Genomic DNA, 21495 nt, shown 5'->3' on the forward strand with positions numbered 1-21495 from the left:
AGGGTGGTGCTGGAATGCCAACAAAGAGGAGGGAGCTCAAAATTAGACCCCCCCCTAAGGCTCCCCAGTGTCTTTGTGGCAGGCACAGGCACCATCCTCAAACCAAGGCTGCCTGGCTCCTGACCAAGCAAAAATCTGGCTGAAAGGTACTCCACGGACTTGACCCCGTGGAGACTCCTTCCTAAAGGAGGCAGAGGTGCCCTGGACCATTCCTGGGAGCCCACCCCCCCTCGGGGGTGGCTGTTGTGCAATGGGGGGGTGTAATCAGGAGGTAAATCAGAGGGTGCACCCTCGGAGTGCCAGCAGAGCTGGGCCGGGCATTGGCTCCCCGGCTCTCACGTGGGGTGCTGCTCACCTGCCAGAGCTTTTGGATGCTATTCCTTTAAGGCACAACAGGTGGAAATGCAGGGCTAAAGGAGTATTTAAACCAGCCTGGCACTGCCAGAGCCCTCGTCCTGCTGGGACAGGGAGGCAGGACAGTCACACAAGGTCCCAGGGTCACCAGCAGACTAAGAGTGGTCAGCCCCAAAGAAAAAGCAAGAAGCACAAAAACCCTGCAGAAGGAACTTCAGGTGTAAGTAGTGCTGCTTCTTTGTCTTTTGGAAATGCAAAATCTTTCTTACTACCTCTTTGAGGTGGGGAAGGAGAAGAGCAGGAGTCTGGAGCCACTTTTGAGGTCTCTTCCTCACACGTGTAGGGAAGCAGCAGGTCTCAGTGGTGGGAGGTTGATTTCTTGTGAAAGAAGCTCAAAAGTACAGGAACAGGGTTATGACAGTTATGTTTTCTTCTCTGCAGTAGTTTTTTTAATCTTTCCTTTCTGGAAAAAAAAAAAGAAAAAAAAAGGATAACTATCATTTCAATATTTGCATTAAGTATTAACCTAGAAAATAACAAATGTTAGTAAATATTACTGTAGCAACCTAAAGCTTTGCTACTCAGCTTAAGGTCATTCCGGTCTTTTGAATTACAAGAGGCAAATTTTGAAATTTAAGAGGAGAATTGGTGCAGTTATGTCCTAAAGGAGCTCTGAGGAGCTCTCAAGCTTGTACAGTTACCAAGAAGAAAAATAAGAGAATGGTCTGGGCACAGCGTCCTAAAACTGAAATCAGAGAGTCCTTTCACACTCAGACCAAGGTGAAGGTGTGGGTTTCTGCACACCTGAGTTCTCACTCTGCAAAGAAAATATTCATACAGGATTTAATACATTCCATCTGAAGCACAGAGAAATATCACTTCCTAATTGTTAATGAGTCCTGCACTGGCACTGTCCACCCATCCAGGGGCTGCACAGTGAGTTGGGCCATGGGATGTTCCTGCTCCCTGCAGGAAGAGTAGAATTAAACTATAGAATAGTTTAATATTAAACTAATATTAAATACTTAAATTAAATAATAATTAAATAATTAAATATTAACAATTAAATAAATTAAATAATTAACTATAATTCAACTATAGAATAGTTTAATAGTGTCAAAGTTGGTTTCACTTTCCAGCCCAAGAAACACATGAACCATGACACTCTTATCTGAAAAGCAACAAGTTGGTGCATGGAGCACCTAACACCATAAAGGAATATAAAATTAGGTCACATGTTGATGACTCTAACAGCTTAAAGGAACATAAAATCAGGCCAGCAGCACAATCTCAGCTGAGATTTCAGTCACTGCCATGAGGGATGTCTGATTGTTCTGTTCCATTTCTTCTCTGGAATATATTGCTCATGCAGGGTAGTGTTTAACTGACAAACAATCTTAGGTGGGAGGGTCACAAACACTGCAGAAATTCCTAAAAACTGCTAATTTCCTCATATATCTTGATAACCTTCAGTAAGTTCTGCCCAGGTTTTTCTGCTCGCTGTATGACAGAAGGAGCACCTCCTATTTATCTTTTCCGTATTGTGAAGGAGTTTGCAACTTGAAATGTTTATTTTCTGCATGTGTTTAGGTCAGCTTGATCTTTTATCTGAGAGTTGATTCCTCATTCTTAACTCCATGAAAATGGGGCGAAATGGTGGCTTTTCCCCATCCCACTACAGCAAACAAAACTCACAGCAAGGTAATATATGCAGTGACCTTGATGAGCAAAGTAAAGATGTGGATAACCCAGTCCTGTGCAGGAAGAAATCTGTTGTTGTGCCCTTTTTTGGGAGCAAAGAGGTCTTCAGCACCTCCATAAATCACCCCTAGCACAAATGCCAGTGCTCCTCCTCACAGTACAACCCTTAATGCTGGTCTTGCTTTAAAAGGATTTCAGGGGGGGAAATATGACCTATACATGGAATATATATATCACCCACATGCTATTATTTCTTCAACTATTTGAATAACAGCAAACATTCCACAAAAGAGAAGGGCTCCCAGGCTGGAATGACAAATGGCACGACTAAATCCTCATGTTTTGTCCATCCCACTGCACGGCCTTGACACTGGTCATTATTAAGAGCAATAGTTAATAGCTAATGGGTTGGACTGTGCTGATCCCTGGCAACTTCCATCAGGAGCTCTGAGGAGCTGGCATGCTCCTGGTGCAGCTGAGTCAGCAGAATTTGGGAACTGGACTCTGGTATTTCATACCCAGCCAGAGCAGCTGCTTGCTCATGTTTGCAGAACTCGGGGATCAGGCCCTGATCTCTTCCCAATCATTATAAATCTGAAGATGTTTCTCCCTAGGACTGACAGATCCCCAAAAGCACAAGAGAAATGCAGGGAAGGTCTTGTCATGGCTGAGGTTTGGAAGAGCCAAAATGGTCAGAGAGCACTTGCAGGGGAAATATCAAAATGGGAAATACCAAAGTGCAGGCAAACAACAGTGCTGGAAGGGAAGGTGATGGTCCCAACCCAGGTCAATCCTGTGGTGCTGAACCAGAAAAGTCCACATACAGTAGATTGGGAAACACAGACAGAGAGGTTTCCTACCACATCTACTGCTGATCAGCCTCCTGCTGCCTGCAGAGGCATCGTCAGCCACTTTCTGTGGGCAGACACACTGAAGGCATGTCCATCTAAGAAAGAGGGACTGACCATGGGCTTTGAGGGAGGCTCTGACCTCCCCAGAGCTTTACACACAGCATTAGAATGTCTTTATCACTGAGTGGATGCCCAGTGAGTTTTAGAACACATCCCCCCTTCCATCTGCAGAAGCACCAACACAAGCCACTTACCTGCACTCCCCTTCACATGGGCTCAGCAGGCTTTTCTCCTCCCTGGAGCTCTGAGGTTTGGACCTTCTGCTCTTCAGCCAACATCCTTTGAAAGCCATAAGGAACAAGAGCTCTTTCACCAGCAGCTCCATGAAATTCTCCTCCAGCAGCTCGAGCAGCACTTGCTCCTCGCGGAGTGACCAGCAAAGCTCGTGACACCCCTTCTGTGGGTTAGGAATGTCACTGTCCTTGTGCCACACAGCACTGGAGGCAGGGAGGGGGTTTCCAGCCATCCAGTGGAGGTTCAGAGCAGGTTTTTACGTAACAAAGTGGCTGTGCCTGCTCAGACCTGCCCTACCTGGGAGTTTTCACCATTCCTTCAGGTGAGCGGGGGAAGGTTTTAACAGCATCTGAGAAAACAGGACTGGAGGCAACTCAGAGCTGCAGATGCTGGTTGTGCAAGAACACAGGAACCATTGTTTTTGGTAGACAAAAGTGCACATGTGTCCCCAGAGACAGAGAGGCAAAAATTCCTTCCTGCTCCAACATGCTTATGTTGGACCTGGTGCCACCACTCCTGCACACCTCTCTGGAGACAGCCATATCTTTGTTCCAAAAAAGAGATCTTGGTAAGCCTTCCCTACCTGATGAAACAACATTTGGGCCTGTAAGCCAAAAATAGTTGATTTTTTTTCGGAGAAGAAACCAGAAGAAGAGATTACTCAAATGTCACCAAAATGGGAAGGCTGAGCTGGGATCATACTTGCACCACAGAGAGAGAGGGCTGGAGGGCAGTGAGGTGACCATCAGCCAGAGGAATTGCTAGTTAGCCAGGGGCAAATATCAAGGCCCTCTTTGTGCCATATTGTTTGCTTTCTGCAGAATATGTTGTGTTTATCTTGCTGGCTACTGCTGGGATATGTATGAAAGAGCATTTTTCATGCTCAGTGAGTTAATTATTAGCCATGGACAAGTAGCCATTGAGCAAGTGGGAATCACAATACAAGGAAGAAGGCACAACAGAACACCTTTCATCTTAACAGGGAAATAAACCCCTTTTTCTTCTACCGGGAATTACCCTTAATAAAAGAGTGTCACTCGATGCCCTGAAATCAAATTCCTCTGATTGTTTATAAAGATTTGCCTTGGCACCTCTCATCATCTCTTATGGGTCTCTTCCAGCTCAGGGTATTCTATGAACTTGGAATAGGCAGGGAGATCAAGAGCCATGCTCAGGAAATGCACGTTCCCACCACTGCCCTGGGCACTGTCCAACAGCACAGGCAGCTCAGGCCAAAGGAAACAGTTGAGTCAATTAAGAGCCTTGGTTTCCTCCGAGCCATCACTCTGTTCAAAAACAAAGGGGAGGTCAGAAATATTCATCCTGAAGATTATGGACCTATTTCAAGAGATGCAGCTTGGTTTGTTATTGCCTGTCACTGGGTCCTGGCCCAGGGTTAATTTGGGTGAGGTTGGACAGGTGGGACAGGGCTTTACTTGGTTCAAGTCTGATTCTTGGAGGAGCAGGGCTGAGGTAAATCCCTGCAGCTCACTAAGCTGGAGCAGAGGAAAAGGGGGAAAAAAAGTAGAGGTGAAAATATTATTGTTTTTCTCTTTCACGTGTCCTTGAAGAGACCAGGGAAACAAAGAGCAGGAATTAAAAACAGGCTTCAGTCAGGAACTCTGCTCTATGACAGAAGGAAGAAAGTTTTACAATGAGTGTGGTGAGGCACTGGAACATTTTACCCAGAGAAGCTGTGACTGCCCCATCCCTGGAAGTGTCCAAGGCCAGGGCTTGGAGCAATCTGGGCTGGTGGAAGGTGTCCCTGCCCATGGCAGGAGATGGAACCAGGTGACCTTTAAGGTCCCTTCCAATCCCAACCATTCTATGATCCTTGCTGATACCATCCTACCTGCTCTGAAAAGCGAGGCTTTGGACCTCTCCCAGATCTGGCACTTGGAGTAATCCATCACCATCACTGCACATGTACTGAAAACCAAAAATGAAGAGACCTGCAGGCAAGAACAGAGTTATCAGCTTCCTCTTTCCCATTAAATTCCTTGACAAAAGCAATTAAAAACCGTATTTCTCTCTCCTTCAAGTAGCCACCACCCTCATATCCTCCAAGCAAAAAAGATTTAGATGACTAAGTTAAATTCTACGAGTGCGGTTACTCACCAGCTTCCGTGTCTTTTCCAGGGAATGCAAGAAAAATGGCTTTGCTAGCACTCATCTTCCTCCTTGCCCTCCTCCCAGCTGGATCTGCAAAAAGCAGACACCTCCCCAAGGCAGCAAGTAAGTGTGACTGGCCTGGGGCACAGCTCTTGTGGTGGCACCTCTGGGGAGCAGCTTCACCTCACCAGTGCCCACCACTGCCACGGGACCTTCTCGGGGCACCTGGTGCTGAGCAGCCCCGGGTCCACACTCGCCCTGGGACACCTGAGGGGGGTGGCAGAGGTGACACTTACAGCCAGCACGTTTTCCTCTTGCAGTCCTGAGCCCCGTGTTCGGGCCGCGGCAGGTGTACGGCGTGGTCGGCGGGTCGGCGACCGTGACGTGCTTCTACCCCCCCACCTCTGTGAACAGACACGACAGGAAATACTGGTGCAGGCAGTCGGGCAGAAGCTGTGGGACTGTCACCTCCACCGGTGGCTACGTGTCCTCGAGCTTCAAGGGCAGGATCTCCCTCACTGACTACCCAGAGGCAGAAAACTTCCAGGTCAACATCTCCTCGCTTGCGTTGACGGACGCCGGCACTTACCTGTGTGGTGTTGGTGACAATGGCAGAGGGCTCTCCTACAAAGTCACTCTGAGCGTTTCCCAAGGTAATTACAGCTTTGGGGCCTTCTTAAAATATTATTTTCTCTTACATTCCCCCCCTCCCCTTTTAAATAAAGCTCCACAGATCTCCTGTCCAGTGTCTGAGAGCTCAAGGGGCTCCCTGCTTTGAGCAAACAGCAGTTTTCATTCCATGGGCAGCAGGCCCTGACTGTGTCTCTGTATGCACAGATCCACCTGTACCTGAGGTAGCTGAGCAATTCTATGTGAAGCTGCACAGCACCTGGACCGTGATCTGCAGCTTCGGGTCGGAATTTTCCACCTGGAGGAAATACCTGTGCAAGATGGAGGGAGAAGATTGCCACGACATCATCGACAACCAGAACGGTGTCATTGATGAGGATTTCAAAGGGCGAGTTCTGCTGAGCTACGAGCTGTCTGCAGACTCAGTCAACATCATGATGACTCAGATGGACTGGGAAGACTCGGGCTTGTACCGCTGTGGGGCCGGAGAATATGGGAAAAATGGAAAATCCAAGGAAATGGATGTGTTTATCTATGAGGGTAAGCTATTCCCAGTGCATTTTAGACTTCATCTCTGCTTCTCTTTGGAAGCACTGCTAGCAGTCTCACTTTATTTAACAAGAATTTTAATTTCCCTTTGCAGGCTGCTATTATCCTATTCTTCATCTAGATACTTCTTCCTATTTATTTAACCATCTATAATACACTAAACCACCACTAATAAAGCTTGTATCAAGACTTAGCTTTCCCAGCAGTGGCTGGCTATCTTCCCCAGCCCAAAACAACAGGAAGCAAATTCCATCTCCCAACTGTCTTTTCAAGTCTTGATTCCTTAAATCTCAGTATGACTGATGTAGAAAGGAGAAGACCTGCCCTTCCTCTAGCAAAGGGAAAAAAGCTTTGAAATGTCCATCCACAAAGCAAATAAGCAGCCAGTGAATTTGGGGAAAAGAAAGGCCTGACAGATTCTTTAGGATCAATTCCTGGCAGTGCCAGGACAGTCTCCTGCTGGCTGCACCCCTGAGCTTTGCCTAACCTTGCTTTTTTAGCCATAAGAGCTTTGTTTGATCTGATAATATTTATTTTATTGGAAGATTTGCCATGTGGACACAAGTGAGATGTTCGTAACTGCTCCTGTCATTTTTATCGACAGACAAAAACTTCCGTCAGCTGAAGACCACGGTAACTGCAAAAACTGGAAGTTCAGCAACCTTCGAATGCCTCTATGATCCTCTGAAGAAATCCTCAACGAGGATCTGGGCCAAGTGGGAAGCTAACAGATACAACTGGATCATAGACAACACAGGCAATGTGAGGCCACAGTATAGGGGAAGAGTGGCCATGTTTGAGAACCCAGATAACAGGACAGTCACCATCATCCTGAACCAGCTGAGCGAGGCAGACAACGCCTATTACTGGTGCATAACAAATGAAGCGAAGGACCAGCAATCATCAGCTGAGCTGAAGGTCATAGAAGGTACGAGGTGGCGCTTTGGCAGTTCTCTGCCTGCTCAGTGGGTACAAAACAACCTCCTGAGCACCACAAACGAGCAAATCTGGCTTTTTGGGAAGGGACACGAAGTCCAAACCTGAACTCGCTTCAGTGTCTCTAAAATTGAAACACGTGGTTTCAGCTTTATGAGAAAACGCTCACAAAAATTTCTCTTGCAAATATTTCTTAAGCCTTGCAAATACAGACCCCCAGCTTTCACCCAGAGATGCATGAAGAGCATTAATTTAGGAATGTAGGGAGCACTTTCCCTCAAAGAGCATTAATTTAGGAATGTAGGGAGCACTTTCCCCTCAAAGATCCCTCTGCAGCAGCACCACTACCTGCTGGCTGCCATTCCCAGCACTGCAACCACTAACACCAGCCTTGATGTTCCATTTGCCCTTGCAGGAAATCCTCAGCTGACAGGAGAGAAGGAAGTGGAGGCACAAGTGGGCTCACGGGTCGATTTAAGTTGCACCTACACGTGCGCCTACTACTCCTACGAGAAGTACTGGTGCAAGTGGAGCCCCAGCGGCTGCTCCGTGTTGCCAGCTTCTGATCTTGGCCAGTCGGGGCCACAGACAACCTGCAGCACTTCCAACAGGACAGTTATCCTGAGCTTTGACTCGGTGGCGGAGGACGATGAGGGGTGGTACTGGTGCGGGGTGAAGCAGAACGGCCTCTTCGGGGAGACCACGGCGGTGAAGCTGTCGGTGACCGCAGGTGAGCCCCAGGGCAGAGGTTTTCCTGCTCGCCCGGGCTGTGGATCACGCTGCCTTGTGCCGAGGGAAGTCCTCCCCGCAGCCACTAGGTTGCAGCACCTCAAAACACAAGCGCTGTACACCCGGGCAGCCTCCCAGCGAGGTGCCAACATCGCCCCGATCCTGCACAGTTTGCCGTCAGTGTTTTCATCCACTCGTTGGTTTTGGCTTCCTGGTCCCCACCAGTCTAAAGCTCACTTCCTTCCACACCAATTTTACTGTTAGCCCCGTCCTTCTTAATTGTTGCTGTTACAATTTGTAGCATCATTTAGTTTCAGCCACATCTGTCACGTCTTCACCAGGTGAAGAACTGATCTAGTTCAGAGACTTATCTTGCTCCAGGGAGCTTCTTATCTTAGGAAAGAAGTGTGCAACAGGAGAGGAAAGACTAACACCAACAGCAGGGGGTTTAGTCTCAGCTTTGGTGCAGTATTTTGGAATTAAGATGGTTTTTCTCGTGGAGGAATATTGTTAGAAGCAGGGAAAAAGCAGAGCACTGGATATCCCATATTTAGCCATCCTAAGTGGATGATGGTCAAAGGGAAAACCTCATTTCAGTGCCTTTGGGGGTAAAGGAGCTAGAAATAAAAGCAAAGCAAGTATTCAAAACTCATTCTGGAAACATTAGAGGCAGAACTTAGCAATGCAAGAACTTTTCAAAAGTTTGTAGGCAGAGAGAGTCTACATGAGATTTCTGCAGTAAGTTATTTGGAACGAGATTATTTCAGATCTCAAACCCCATTTTAAAGAGCCCCTCATGCAGAGCCAAAACCCACAGCAGCTCCACATCCACCCCACACATCCAGCTGGTTTTTGTGTCCCCATCTCCGTGCTGCTGCTCACCAACCACACTTCCTTCCCTGGGATACAACAGGAAATGATGCCAAGCAGAACCCAGAGCTCCTGGATGTTGATACCCCCAGCCACTCTGAGTTCCCCAACCATGTTGAGCCTGGCCCTGGACCCCGAGGAGGAGCCTACAGTGAATCTGGGGTGCGAAGTGGAGCTGCCCCAGCAAGGTTGGTTCTCTCTGTCGTTGATAATTCTTGTGAGGTTTATATTAACCCATTGTGGGTACTGTGTTTGTGCACCGTGTGTGTGGTTCAGCAACAAAAAAAGTTCTTGTCCCAAAAGAACTTTGCTCAAAACATCAGAGGAAAAGAAGAGGGAAAAGTCACAGCAAAGGGCAAGATGACTTGAAATTAATCTGCAGGTCAAGAAAATGGTACCAGAAGGGAATGATTAGATATTCCAGACACAAAACAACTACTTGAAAGTACTTCATATTGGAGAAATTTCCTTCACACATTTATAACCAAACTGCTAATGCAGCTATTTTGGCACAACCTCTATACTAGATTTTTATTTGGCTTTTTTTTATTTTACTAGGATCCAGTTCATTAAGTGAATTGCATCAGGCTCACTCAGAATTACCATCCTATACAGATTTAGGCTGCTGGACCTTCAAATACATTATTTGTAGTGATCTCTCCTTCCCTCTATTCCAGCTCTGATCAAGGCCATGGCTCCAATACTCTTCCTTTGGTGTTGGGCCCTGTTGCTGCCCTGCTCCTGATCATTGTGACAGCTTTTGCCATCGTCAAATACAGGCAGATGAAGAGATCTGGTGAGTCCCTGCCTTTCCTGTCTCTCAAGAAACACCAACAATATTAAGATGAAGGCAACACCTTTGTGCCTTTGCTGGGCTGAGCTGCTCTCCTGGTTACCCACCATGTGAGGGGCAGGGAAGGGACCTTGCTGGTCCCACTGACCCCATCCTTGGAGCTCCAACACCCAGGACAGAGTGCCCAGCTGAGACAGAGTCCACCCCTCTGTGTGCTTTGCACCTTGTATCCCACAGAGGGTTCGGGTGCCAATGTGCTCACACCAGCTCTAAAAAGAGAATTTATTTATTTCCCCCTCTCTTACCAGACCTGGTGTCCATTGGGAGCTACAGGACGAACATCAGCATGTCAGACTTTGAGAGTGTGAAGGATTACACTGCCAGCAACAGCACCTGTGTGAAGGAGAGCCAGGAGACTGCCATCGGAGGGGACGGTAGGGTGCTGGCTCCAGCCCCCCCCGGGGTCAGGGGTCTGCAGAAGGACCCCACAAAAGCCACAGAAATGCCTGCCCACCACTGCCCCCCTCCCTAACACCTCCCTTTGCCTCCCTGCAGAGTTCATCACCACCAAGGACACCCCAGAAAGTGCTGCTGAGGTGAAGAAGGCAAAAAGGGTAAGAGGAGGCAGGAGAGAGGCCACTGACCTGGGAGACACAGCCACAGCCCTCCAGTCTCTGCCAAAGGGGCTGCCTTCTTCCAGGGGCCTTATTTATACCCAGGTGCTCTCAATCTTATCTGATCCAGCACCTGCTGCAGATCAGCCTCTGTGGGAAGGACTTTATCCCTTTCCTGACTCCATGTGCTAGTGGAGACAGTAACAGCAGTCACCTTGCTTCAAACAGTAAACCAGGTCAGCCCCAGGTTGCATCAGGAAAGTTGGGGTTGTTACCATAGAGATGAAACACTGGGATAAGCAGCTGGCCAGAAAACAGAGCACATCCCACCTTCCAACCCTCCCACACGTGGGCAGCGGTTCAGGGGGCACAGGTAGGCAGGGAGGGCTCTGCCATTGCAAGGGCTGTGACTTGTTCCTGTGATCCCTGCCTTTCCCTGCCTCTACTTTTCCCTGCCATCTACTCCCCCACCCCTCCTTCTGGGGAAGATCATGGTCAAGTGGCAGCACTGGGCAGTAGTTGAAGGTGCCAGATGCAAACCTGTGTTTTTCCAAGTCCCTACCCACAGGTGAGATGTGGGTGTTGTAAGTGCCAAGAGCTGGACTGGAGCAATAAAGGAAACCAGTAAAGCCTGGTAGCTTTAGGACAGGGAGCTGGATGCCAACACACAGGGTCAGGCTTGCCATGGAGTCCCAAACCCACAAACACTTGGGGCCTTTCCAGGGCTGAGCAGAGGAGTGATGCTCATACCAGCACCAGCATGACCCTCTGGATCCTCCCACTCATCCACCCTGCCTGTGTCATCCTGAGACCTTCACAGCCCACAAAATGCTGCCTTTCCCCTGCCACGTGCTGCTGGCCATCCCCAGCCACCTAACTGTGTCCTCCTGTCCTTCTCCAGAGCTCCAAGGAGGATGCTGACCTCGCCTACTCCACCTTCCTCCTCACCTCGGGCAGCATCGCTCAGGGTGGCTCCGGGGGGGACAGCACTGCCCTGGAAGTGTCCCCCTCCCAGGACCAGGTCTGAAGGTCAGGGACTGAGAGGAGGCAGCGACTGGGACTGGCTCTACCTTGAGGATCACACCAAGCCATCAGCAAGCACACACACTGTTCATTGCTACCACGATTTGCTACAGCTTGACCTTTTTTTTTTTTTTCTTTTGCTTAAATTCAGCTTCGAGCGGTGATTTAGGAGGAATTATTTGATGTCAAATAGGGCTGGGCTGGAAGTGCAGGGTCTGAGTGAGCAGGTTGGACTGGGAGACCAAGTGGCTCACCCCACCAACAGTTCCAACAGAGTGGGCTCTCACAGGGCATTTTAAAAAAGTCCCATTTTCTTTTAAAGGCAGCTGGAAAACCCTTTAGAACAGCATCTGATGCTTTTGATTCCTCTAAGCTTTCTCAGCCTGAGGGCAGCACCTGCAGGCCAGACATGGTCTGAAGTGTTTTCATGCACAAGCAATAAAGAATATCAGTGGCTTTCAGCAGACCAGGGAACTCGGTCCGTGGGAGAGCACAGGGAGATCACACCCAGACAAATACAGTAAGGGTGGGACAAGCTGAATATTCCACAGATAAAGCAATGTAGGAAGCAATGATGAAGAGGTGATGAAGCAGAGAAGCAATTTTCCCTGAACACCAGGAATGGGATAGGCTGGTGCCTTACCTGGGGAAGAGAAGGGGTGTGGAGGGGTTTGACAGGGCCAGGGCAGAAACTGCACAGGAATTCAAATTCCTGACCTTGTGCTGCTGAAGTGCAGCTCTGAGACCAAGCCATAAAATATAAAGATTGGGAAGCATCACTCTGGGTAGGGTCTGATGTGACTGTGTTACAGTAACACCACACAATATTTCTGGTTCAGTAAAGTATTAGCTGCCTTTAAAAAAATGCAAACAGTGTCATAGCTCAGGGAGGTGCTGGAAAATGGCTGTCACCTGAGAGACACTGAGTTTCCCCAAGGACAAAACACAAATTATTCCTGAATCATGGACTTCCCCAGAGGGCAGCAGCCCCAACAGCATTTGTGTTTTCACATCCCCAGTGCAATAATCATCACCTTACCCATAGCAAGGCTGGCACCTCAAAGGTCAGGTTACAGCTCACCTACCTCCTCTCCAGACCTCCATCCCCTCATCAGCCTGGTGGGAAGGGGCTTGGATATTGGAAAAGGTGTGGAGGGGTCAGGACAGGTCTGTGCCTGCCTGGGAGTTGCTGGAAGTGAATGACTGACTCTGCTGGAAAGTGTCCCCGGGGGTGAGCAGGCAGAGAGCGGCAGGAGAACGCTGAGGTTTGGAAACTTCTGAGAGGAGAAAACCCCTTTTGCTCTCCCTTTGTGAATCCACTTCCTCTTCAGCCTGCCCAAAGGCGTCCTTCCCTCAGCTCCCACACCGCCCTGGGAGCAGCTGGGATGAGCTTAATTCCCGGGAGAGGAGCAGGGGCTGAGAAAGGGCTGAGCATCCTGGCTCTGCCTGCACCTCTCAGCCCTGGCAGCTGCCTGCCTGAGACCCCTGCTCCTTCCCACTGCTGATGCTTCCAGCTGGCACCTCAATTCCAAAGGGGATTGGCCCTGGGCTGCTGCTGTGCTTTGCAATGTAAAATCCCTGGTTTTGATGGAAGCAGCAAAGCAGGAGTGGGTTGGGGCATGCAGCACTCTGCACAGGCTGTGAGCAGTGAATAGGATCAGCAGTGAGGACTGTGACAGCATAAGCTGAGGACGTGGAATAAAACCCACACATCTCACTCAAGCTGTGATCCAGAGCCCACCACAATCCATGGAAAGGTCCACAGGGAGCTCACCTGACTCTTCACCAACGTGTCAGCTGATTTTCGGGGGTCAGTGGTGAGCTGTGGTATCTCACTGTGTCACAGCATCATTCCCAGTGCTTATTCTTTACCAGGGAATCATGGTATGGGCTGTACCTGTGGGGTCTTAAAGGGTTGGTTTCAAGAGTGATGGAGCTGAAATATCACCTTTCAGAGCGTGGAGGGATATATTCACCCTGACACCTGGACAAATGAGAGTCACTGAAAAAAAAAAAAACATGAGAAAGCAAATTACAAGAATCAAAGCCCTGAGAGGCTTCCCTTTGGCCTAAACAAATAGCTGAGGAAGGACAGTGAGCAATCAGGGAGACCTTTCCTTTGAAAGTGAATCACCAAATCTGGTTTGATGCCAGAAGTCTGACCAGGGTTCTCCTGTGATGGAGATTAAACCAAAGCAGGAACTCAGTTGTCCTTGGGGACACAAGGACCTTATTCTACGGGAACAAAATCCTGCTAAAGAACCTCTTCTGCAGTTGAAGCATTTCTGGTGTCACCTCTGTAGCACCATTAGTAGTTGGTTGCCCAAGCTGGGAACAGCCAGCCCCCCATCCATCCTGGCTGCTGAGGCTGGAAAGGGAGACCTGGAGAGTTTGGGGCTGTCCCATGGGAACAGAGATGCTGGGAAGAGGTTTGTGCGAGCCTGAAGGATTCACACCAGAAGCAATGAGAGCTGCTCAGAGCCAGGGGAGAGCACACAGCCCCCTGGTTGTGCCCATGGCACCACAGCAGGCAGGACTTGTGGGACACCTCGCTCAGCTTAGTTGACTTTTAGAGCAAAACACACCAAATCAGAGCTTTACCCTCTAGTCTTACTCAAGTCTTATGTCTAATGAACACAGCAGGAAGACTTGATCACTTGAAACACTAGGACTAAGCTGCTACCAGGGACATAAATACCCAACTGCTCAGTGAGTTCAGAAAGTTTCACCAGCAAGAATCATATAATTCCTCAGAATTCTGACAGACTCAGCACAGTTTCGAGTGGGGTTTATTTACAGTCATTGCAACCAATTTCCACAAAACTCACTACTGAGTGTCAGTAAATTGCACAACACACACAGGAGCCTTTTTCTATTCAGCAACCACATAGAAACTTTTTTACTGATAAGGCAGAAAATATCATCTCAAAAGGACAGACAGATCTCTAAGGCCTCACACACCTTCTAGGACCTATTCTTGGAAGCATTTCTCACACTGTGCACCTTGTTTCAGCCAGATCCATCAGTGGCAGCAGCCCTGTGAGACTGAGCCCAGGTTTAAGCTGCACCAGAGTCCTTCCAGCCAGCACTCAGCACTCATGAATACACATTTCCTATCTGAATACACATTCCCTACACAGAAAATTTATAACTTAAACAACAATTTTATTACATGGTCACAGCTTATGTCTGCCAGCAAGAGAAACCCTTTGAGCTTTTTCCCTTGGAGCATCCTTTGATAGAAGCCAGCAAAGCGAGGGCAGCGCTGATTTAATCAAACTCGTTATTTCCATCTTAATGAAGACTCTGTTGGTGCCTTCACTGATGTGCCTGGCTAGCAAAGCACTCTGTTTGACTGAACCCAGCTGGAATCAGTGAGGAGCTGCACTGATACAGGGCATTTCTGTCCCTCTCATCACTGGGGTGTGCAAGGTCCCAGCAGCTCCGTCAGCCCTGGCCGTGGTGGGTTGTTGATGCCTCCTGCTCCCTAAGGAGATTTCTCCATCCAGTCTAACAGGATGTCCAGCTCACCCAGGGACTTCATTGCTGCATTTGTGACATTCAGCTGAAATGGGATAAAGGAAGAAGTTGTGAGCACAGATAATGAGTACGAACCAACGTAAAGAGGATCTAAACATCTGTGTTAATCACCAGACTCAGGCACCAACTCACCCCTTCGTAGTTTGCAAGTATTTGCTGAAATTTCTCAGTGGATTCCTGCCCACACAGGCACTGATTTTGCTCATGCTAGAAAAATAAGATAAATTCATTAGTTCGAGGAGTTACATTTAAAAATAATAGTTCAGTTTCTAATTATGCTGTAAATTATAGAACTGAGACCTTGTGAAACTGTGGGAAAGGCTGCAGGTCCCTGAATCAGACTTCAGCTAAGAACAGTTTACTTGACAGACACAGGGACAAGATAAATATTGTCCTTGAGGACTAACGTGGGAGTTTGTTTGCTGGTGAGTGGGCAAGCAGAGAAATTTCTCAGCGGCCAGAAACACTCTTCACATCACGCTGCTTTGTGTTCTTGTTGAATCCACTTGTATAAATAAAGACTTTGAACTCTGTAAAGCTCTTGGGTTTGTTTATACACCAAATACTAACAGATGGAACTAAACTGCAGCAAAGAGACGAGACTTACACACTGCTCCAGTTTCCTCTTCATGCTGAGGAAGGAGTTGGCGATGCTGCTGATTTTGCGGTTCACATACGAATCCTCGGTCTTGCAGTGCTTGAAGACTTTGTCCACGTAGAAGTTGAAGAGGTGGTGGGTGATGCAGCACCTATCTGAAGACTTAAAGGACAAATTTCATTTTTTAAAGGTTATAAACCTGCAGCCACCAAGCCCCTCTCTGGAATAAACCACCCCTGAGAGGAAGCACGTTGTAGCTGAGCACAGCGGGACATTTTGACTCATATAAAGCTTCTTCAGTGCTGCTTGATTTATGCTGGTCATATATATATATATATGAAAATATTTTAGACTGCTTTTCCAGGAGATCCATCCTCAGGAAATCTCACAGAGTCAAGACAATAAACAGCTGATTTTGCAGCTGGGTGTTAGAGGCTGAGACCTGAAGCAGTGGCCAGCATCCAGTGCTTCAGGGTGTGAGAGAGCTGAAAAATGCTTATTTATAGCATACTGCACCTCCCAAGACCACATTCCTCTGCTTTTGGATTCTTTAATGGCTTTCAACCCAAGGACACTCACGTTAACCTTGTGCAGGGAGTGTGGATGGGACAAGATGCTCAGGGTCCGGATGGGGTCTCTTGCTTGCTGCAAAGGAGAGCACAGAGATGGGGAAGGTTCCAGAGGGGCTCTGGGAGCTGCCAACTAAAGAGCTTCCCCAGCTCCACAAGAGCCTGGAGAAATACTTACAATATTGGCTTTAATTGCTGTGAAACCAGCCCTGATCTCAGTCATGCTCATGGAAACCCTGCAGGCTCCAAAGTGCAGGATTTTGTTCCCAGCTGTGGGCATCAAATCCACCCAGCAGCACATGGAGAAGAGGCAGAGGAACAAGTGGGATCCCTTCATTTCAGCTGCCTGGGAGACCTGCTCAAGGAAAACAGCACTGACTCATTATCTGTGCTAAATAACACAATTGTGATGCACATGAAAATATAAACATTTTACATAGCACTTGTAAAGTACATCTCTATTAAAAAAACCACACTGGGTAGCATCTCTTAGTCATTTTTTTTTTTACTCTTCATCAGCAAGAGAAAGAAAAAATCAAACAAAATCAAATATTTAACAGAAGAGCCCAAGAGAAAACGAGGAAAAATAAATAAAATGCAAGTAAAAAAAATTGCATGTAAGTAGAAATAGCTCTTCTGAAAAATATTTCATCGGAAAAATAAATATGGATATACATTAAATTTTTAAATGTCTACTAACTCAGAAGCAGCAGGAGGTAACTGTGACTGAAAGCAGCAGGTTCCAAACTCTGATCCCAAAGGAAAATGCTTTCCCTCAGGAATAACAGAAGTCAAATACAAGTTCTACTAGCACTGAAAATTAAGGTTATTAAGGAAAAAACTATTTTAGAGACACCTTATAGGAATACAAGGAAATACCCACGAGCACATTGAGCAAAAGGACAAAAATCAGTGTTTTACCTTGTTCTTTGGTGTGGGTTCACCTGTCTGGACGATGTCTGACCTGGAGAGCTCCGAAGAACACGTTTTTATCCCGGTACCAGGAGGAAATAACTCTTGGATTAACTTTTGGGATTTTTCTTGCTTTTCCCGGCATGTATTTCCCTTTGTAATTTGCTGAATTAATGAGCAGGGGAAAGGGACCAGCTCTCTCTCCCCCACAGGTGTTTTCCTCACCTACAGAGGCGGGAACTCTTGGCATCGCTGCGTCATTTTTCATTCGGGAAGAAGGATGTGACCAAAAGGAGGGACCATCACGGGCGTTGCATCCCGAAAATGCCAAGCTCAGGGGCTTCCCCAGCATGGAGCCAATGCTACCAAGTGATTCCTGGAGAGGGCCCCTTCCTGGCTTGTCACAGAGGTCTTGGGATTAGGGAAGTTGTGGGAAGTTGAGTGGCATCACCCCATGGTCTGAACACCTCAGGGCTTCTGGCACTGGACAAGGTGCTCTGGTAGAAGAGCTGTGACTCAGGAAGTTGTCCAGACCTTTCTCCATCATTGTCCTGGCCTTCCCCTGCCAGGCTCAGGGAATTCTGCTTCCAGGCTCGCTCCTCAGGTGGGTGGACACTTGTCTGCACCGTGTGTCCCTGGAGCACAGGTACACACAAGGTCAGGGATTTTGGATGGCACAGCTCCCACCTTGGTGGCAGAAGTCTCTTGGTCTCCAGGGTCACAGGTGACTTCAGTGATCATTATGCATAGTCCAAAAGTGTCACCCTACAGAGGGACAGAAATTTCACTCCAGCTTCTCAAAGTCCACCAGCCCAGCAGCAAAATAACAAGCCCATGATTATCCCACCCCAAGATTTCGCTGCTGAGCAAAACTGATGCAGGCGAGGTCCTCCAGCAGAGCAGACACATTCTCCCACCAACATTTCAGATCCAGGCTGCCCCCAGGGAGCCAGGGTTTGCCAGCTGGGGCATGTTGTCACATGAAAGTGGCACTACTGGTGCAAACCCCAGGCTGGTTCACCGGGCTGTTGGCTCCGAGGCTGGTTTGGTTGTTCCTGTAACCCCTCTGGAGAGAGCCAAGCTCATTCTACAAACAAAAAAGAGCAGTTAAAAAAAACTTCTTGGACTATCTGTGCCCGGGAAGGATGGTCAGGTGGACTTAGAGGGCATGGGGGTGGTAAAATCACCTCTTTAATCCCACAGCCAACCTCCAGAAAAGGTTCCCACTGAGAGCAGCAGCCCCAGCGTGCACCTCTTGCAATGCAGGTGTATCTTGTGCCACTGCCTGTGGGCCAGGGCTGTTCTGCACAGTTTTGCTGAGTGACTAATTTATTGATAACCAAACATATATCCATCACCAGGGAAGACTAGGCAAATGGATTTTATGCCCAGGCTAGTCATAGTATTGCACAGAGCGTTGCTGAAACTGCCCCAAATGCACCCAACGTGCCTCCCTCCCGCTGCGCCTTCGCCCTGTAAATCATCCAAAGGGCAGGTCCAAATCTGCAGCAGGTTGCATTTGCCCTTGCTGAGGTGTTGGAGGGATCTGTGAAAGCACAAGGCTGTTAATCCCTCCCTTCCTCCCCCAGTTCCCAGCTGCTGCCTGTAATTCCAGCAAAAGTTTTGCTTGGAGCAGAGGAAGTGGCAGCAGCATTCCCAGGAGCCTGGTGCACACCCAGCCTGGATGAAGAAACAAGGGAAGAGGCAATGAGTTCTTACTTCATTATGTAAATGGCAGATGACAAAAAGGGATTTCTTTTTTTTTTTTTTTTTTCCTTTTGGTAACTGAACTGGAGCTCACAATGGGTCAGCTGAGTGCCAACAGGAAAGAAAGAGTTGTGGGTTAAAGACTGCCAGGCAGGTGCAGGGGAGGTTTGGGGGTGATATGGGAACAGGAGGGAAATGTTGTATTATCAGGGCCCAGGGCCTTGCCACAGACCTGGCTGGGTGTCCCTCAGGATGGCATCAACAGGGATCACAGAATGGTTTGGGTTGGAAGGGACCTTAAAGGTCACCTGATTCCATCTCCTGCCATGGGCAGGGACACCTTCCACCAGCCCAGGTTGCTCCAAGCCCTGTCCAACCCGGCCTTGGACACTCCCAGGGATGGGGCAGCCACAGCTTCTCTGGGCAACCTGTGCCAGGGCTTCAGCACCCTCACAGGGAGCAATTTCTTCCCAATATCTACTTTAAACCTCCTCTCTTTCAACTTAAAGCCATCAGCATGCATTGGACCAAGTCCTGATGGAAGCAAATCACCTGGCTCTCACCTACCTGCCAACTACAGCAACCTGAAAATATCCTCAGTGAAACAATGAAACAACCATTTCTCCTTTGCTCTGGGAAGGAAGAGGAAAAAGAGAAATAGGGATTTCTGAAACTCAGCCGTGTGACGCTGCAGATGAGCTCAGACAGTAAAATGGGAAGAGACTCCCCCAGGCACTCTCAGAACAGTTAAACTTTTCGGGTACTGCAGCGCCGGGAAGGGAGCAGGAAAGCGGTCCTGTCCCCAGGAACACTTCCAGGCAACTCCCGGCTAACGGGGGAGGGCTCCTCCCTCGGGATTTTATGGCAGGCACGTTATGACAGGGCACACTAAAAGTAGTTACAACCCGAAGAGCAAGCAAAGGCAGCAGAGAGGGTTGTGAGCCAGCTGCCAGCGTGCTCGGGAATTAAAACTAAGCCCCGTGTATCATTAGCTTATCTCAGAAATCAGCTCTGCAGACTGCGGGGTGAGCGGCACAGCTCCTGCACCTCCCGCATCTGCTGCCGTGCCACTCGGAAAGGCACAAAAGGGGCTTGCGGGGTCGAAGGGAATGTGCCCAGCGCAGCTGGAAAATAACCCTCGGAGCATCCTCTGCCGGCTCTCGGCAGCTCCGGGACGGATATTGAGGCTCACTCTGCTGTCACCGCGCAGAGCCGGCCCCGCTGCTGTGGCAACGAAACATCCCCACAGCGGCAAAATGCAAGAGGCTGCTGCGGCCAAATGGAGTGACTAACAGAGCAGACAACCCTGGAGAGCCCGGGAGTGTGACAGGAGACGAGACACTTCATCACCGGTCGCGTTGGGAAACTCAGCAGCAGCTCCCAGCCCTGCTCCAACGCGGGGCAGGGGAGTCACCCCTGTGCACCCCACTCATGTGGAGTTACTGCACTCCTGCTGCCTGATCCAGCCCTGACCCAACTTAATTCATTTCAAACAGGTTTGTTTCATTCTAAAAAACAAAACAAAAAACACCAAAGCCTTAAAAGTATATCATCAAACTGTTCTGACCTCAAGGATCTGCTGTCAAGGACTGATCCCACAACATGCTTAACATTAGGTTTCCAGTAAAGTGTTTCAGAGTGATAAGGCACCAGTTTCAATAGTGCATTTCAATGCAGTTTCATGCAATAAGAAGTTCTGATAGCACTCTACAGCCCAGCCTTGGTTTATCATTCTTTGTCATCACCCATATTTCACAGCAGCTTTAGGTAAACCATTATTTCAGATCTGAGGGTGATAATGGTTTGTACACAGATCCCCGGAGCTACAGAACGTGAGTGATAGAAATGCTCCCAGGAATTTTAATAAAGGGGAAAATTAAGCGTTAATAACAACATCCAGCAACGATATCTGAACTCAGGAACAATTCCTCATATCCTTCAGGAAAAGATCTGCAATATCCAACTTGCCCACATGAAACAAGAGTACTTCTAGGATGTTACACCTCTCCTTGTAATACTGTTGCTCATCAAAACACCTGTCAAAGGAACGTAATTATTGTTCCACAGGCAGAGGAAAATGTTTCCACTTGTTTTTTATGCACTGGAGTAATTTCTTACACACTTGCAGTGGGGTAAATTCTGAGCCAGCCCTACCCTTCTCATAGCTGGGAGTTAATGGGAAGGTGGGCTGCAGGGTGGTGCTATGCTGCAGCTCAGAGTATTGTCAGCACCTTAGAAATCAAAGTTTCATTGTCAAGCCATCCAGAGCCAAAATCTCGTTTGAACAAGCACTGATCTGTCACGATCCTCCTGAACCCAGGGGCTGACACCAGCACCCGAGAGATGTCACCCATCCAAACGTCACTCTTTCGAAGAGCTCCTCCCTGACACCCTTCTCTCTTTGGGATGGAAACGCCCTCTCCCAGCCCTGACACAATCACATTGCTCTTCTGCTTTTCCCCCTCTTGATTAGTGCAGCTCGTTATGGGCAGAGAGCCGGGCTGGGGCTGCCGGCCCTGCCCTCGCCCAGCCCCAGCCCTGCAGTGCTGCTGACAGAGGTACAAAAAGTGTTTTTCTCAGTAAACTCGACAAATGACTCAGGAAACTCCGCGAGGAGTTATGGGCTGAGAGGTGTGGTACATCGTGTACCCTCTCCTCAGGCACGTTTCTAACCATAACCACTTGAATAATTCTGAAGATCAAACACTTGAGT

General features: G+C 48.4%; 2 protein-coding genes across 3 annotated transcripts; one reads left to right on the forward strand and one right to left on the reverse strand.

Moving 5' to 3' along the window:
- The first annotated feature begins 376 nt into the window (after positions 1-376).
- PIGR (polymeric immunoglobulin receptor) lies at positions 377-12102 on the forward strand. 2 transcript variants are annotated; one of them, XM_018079826.2, is made up of 11 exons: positions 377-574; positions 5340-5435; positions 5633-5965; positions 6150-6482; positions 7096-7419; positions 7843-8157; positions 9070-9214; positions 9704-9822; positions 10128-10253; positions 10375-10433; positions 11335-12102. In XM_018079826.2, the coding sequence occupies exons 2-11, from the start codon at positions 5354-5356 to the stop codon at positions 11458-11460; spliced, it is 1962 nt and encodes a 653-aa protein (XP_017935315.1). In that variant the 5' UTR covers positions 377-574; positions 5340-5353; the 3' UTR covers positions 11461-12102. The 2 variants fall into 2 exon arrangements, with proteins under 2 accessions (XP_017935315.1, XP_017935316.1); XM_018079827.2 differs by lacking the exon at positions 377-574 and adding an exon at positions 2037-2055.
- A 2282-nt stretch (positions 12103-14384) lies between these two features.
- On the reverse strand, positions 14385-19143 carry LOC103757587 (interleukin-20-like). Its single transcript, XM_029962548.1, has 6 exons — positions 17085-19143; positions 16342-16518; positions 16174-16239; positions 15604-15756; positions 15129-15203; positions 14385-15021 (listed from the first exon to the last, which is right to left on the reverse strand). Exons 2-6 carry the CDS (start codon positions 16498-16500, stop codon positions 14944-14946), a joined length of 531 nt encoding a protein of 176 aa, XP_029818408.1. The 5' UTR covers positions 16501-16518; positions 17085-19143; the 3' UTR covers positions 14385-14943.
- Between the last annotated feature and the right edge of the window lie 2352 nt (positions 19144-21495).

Source organism: Manacus vitellinus, unplaced genomic scaffold, assembly GCF_001715985.3.
Source record: "Manacus vitellinus isolate BGI_N305 unplaced genomic scaffold, ASM171598v3 scaffold_47_pilon, whole genome shotgun sequence".
NCBI lineage: Eukaryota > Metazoa > Chordata > Aves > Passeriformes > Pipridae > Manacus > Manacus vitellinus.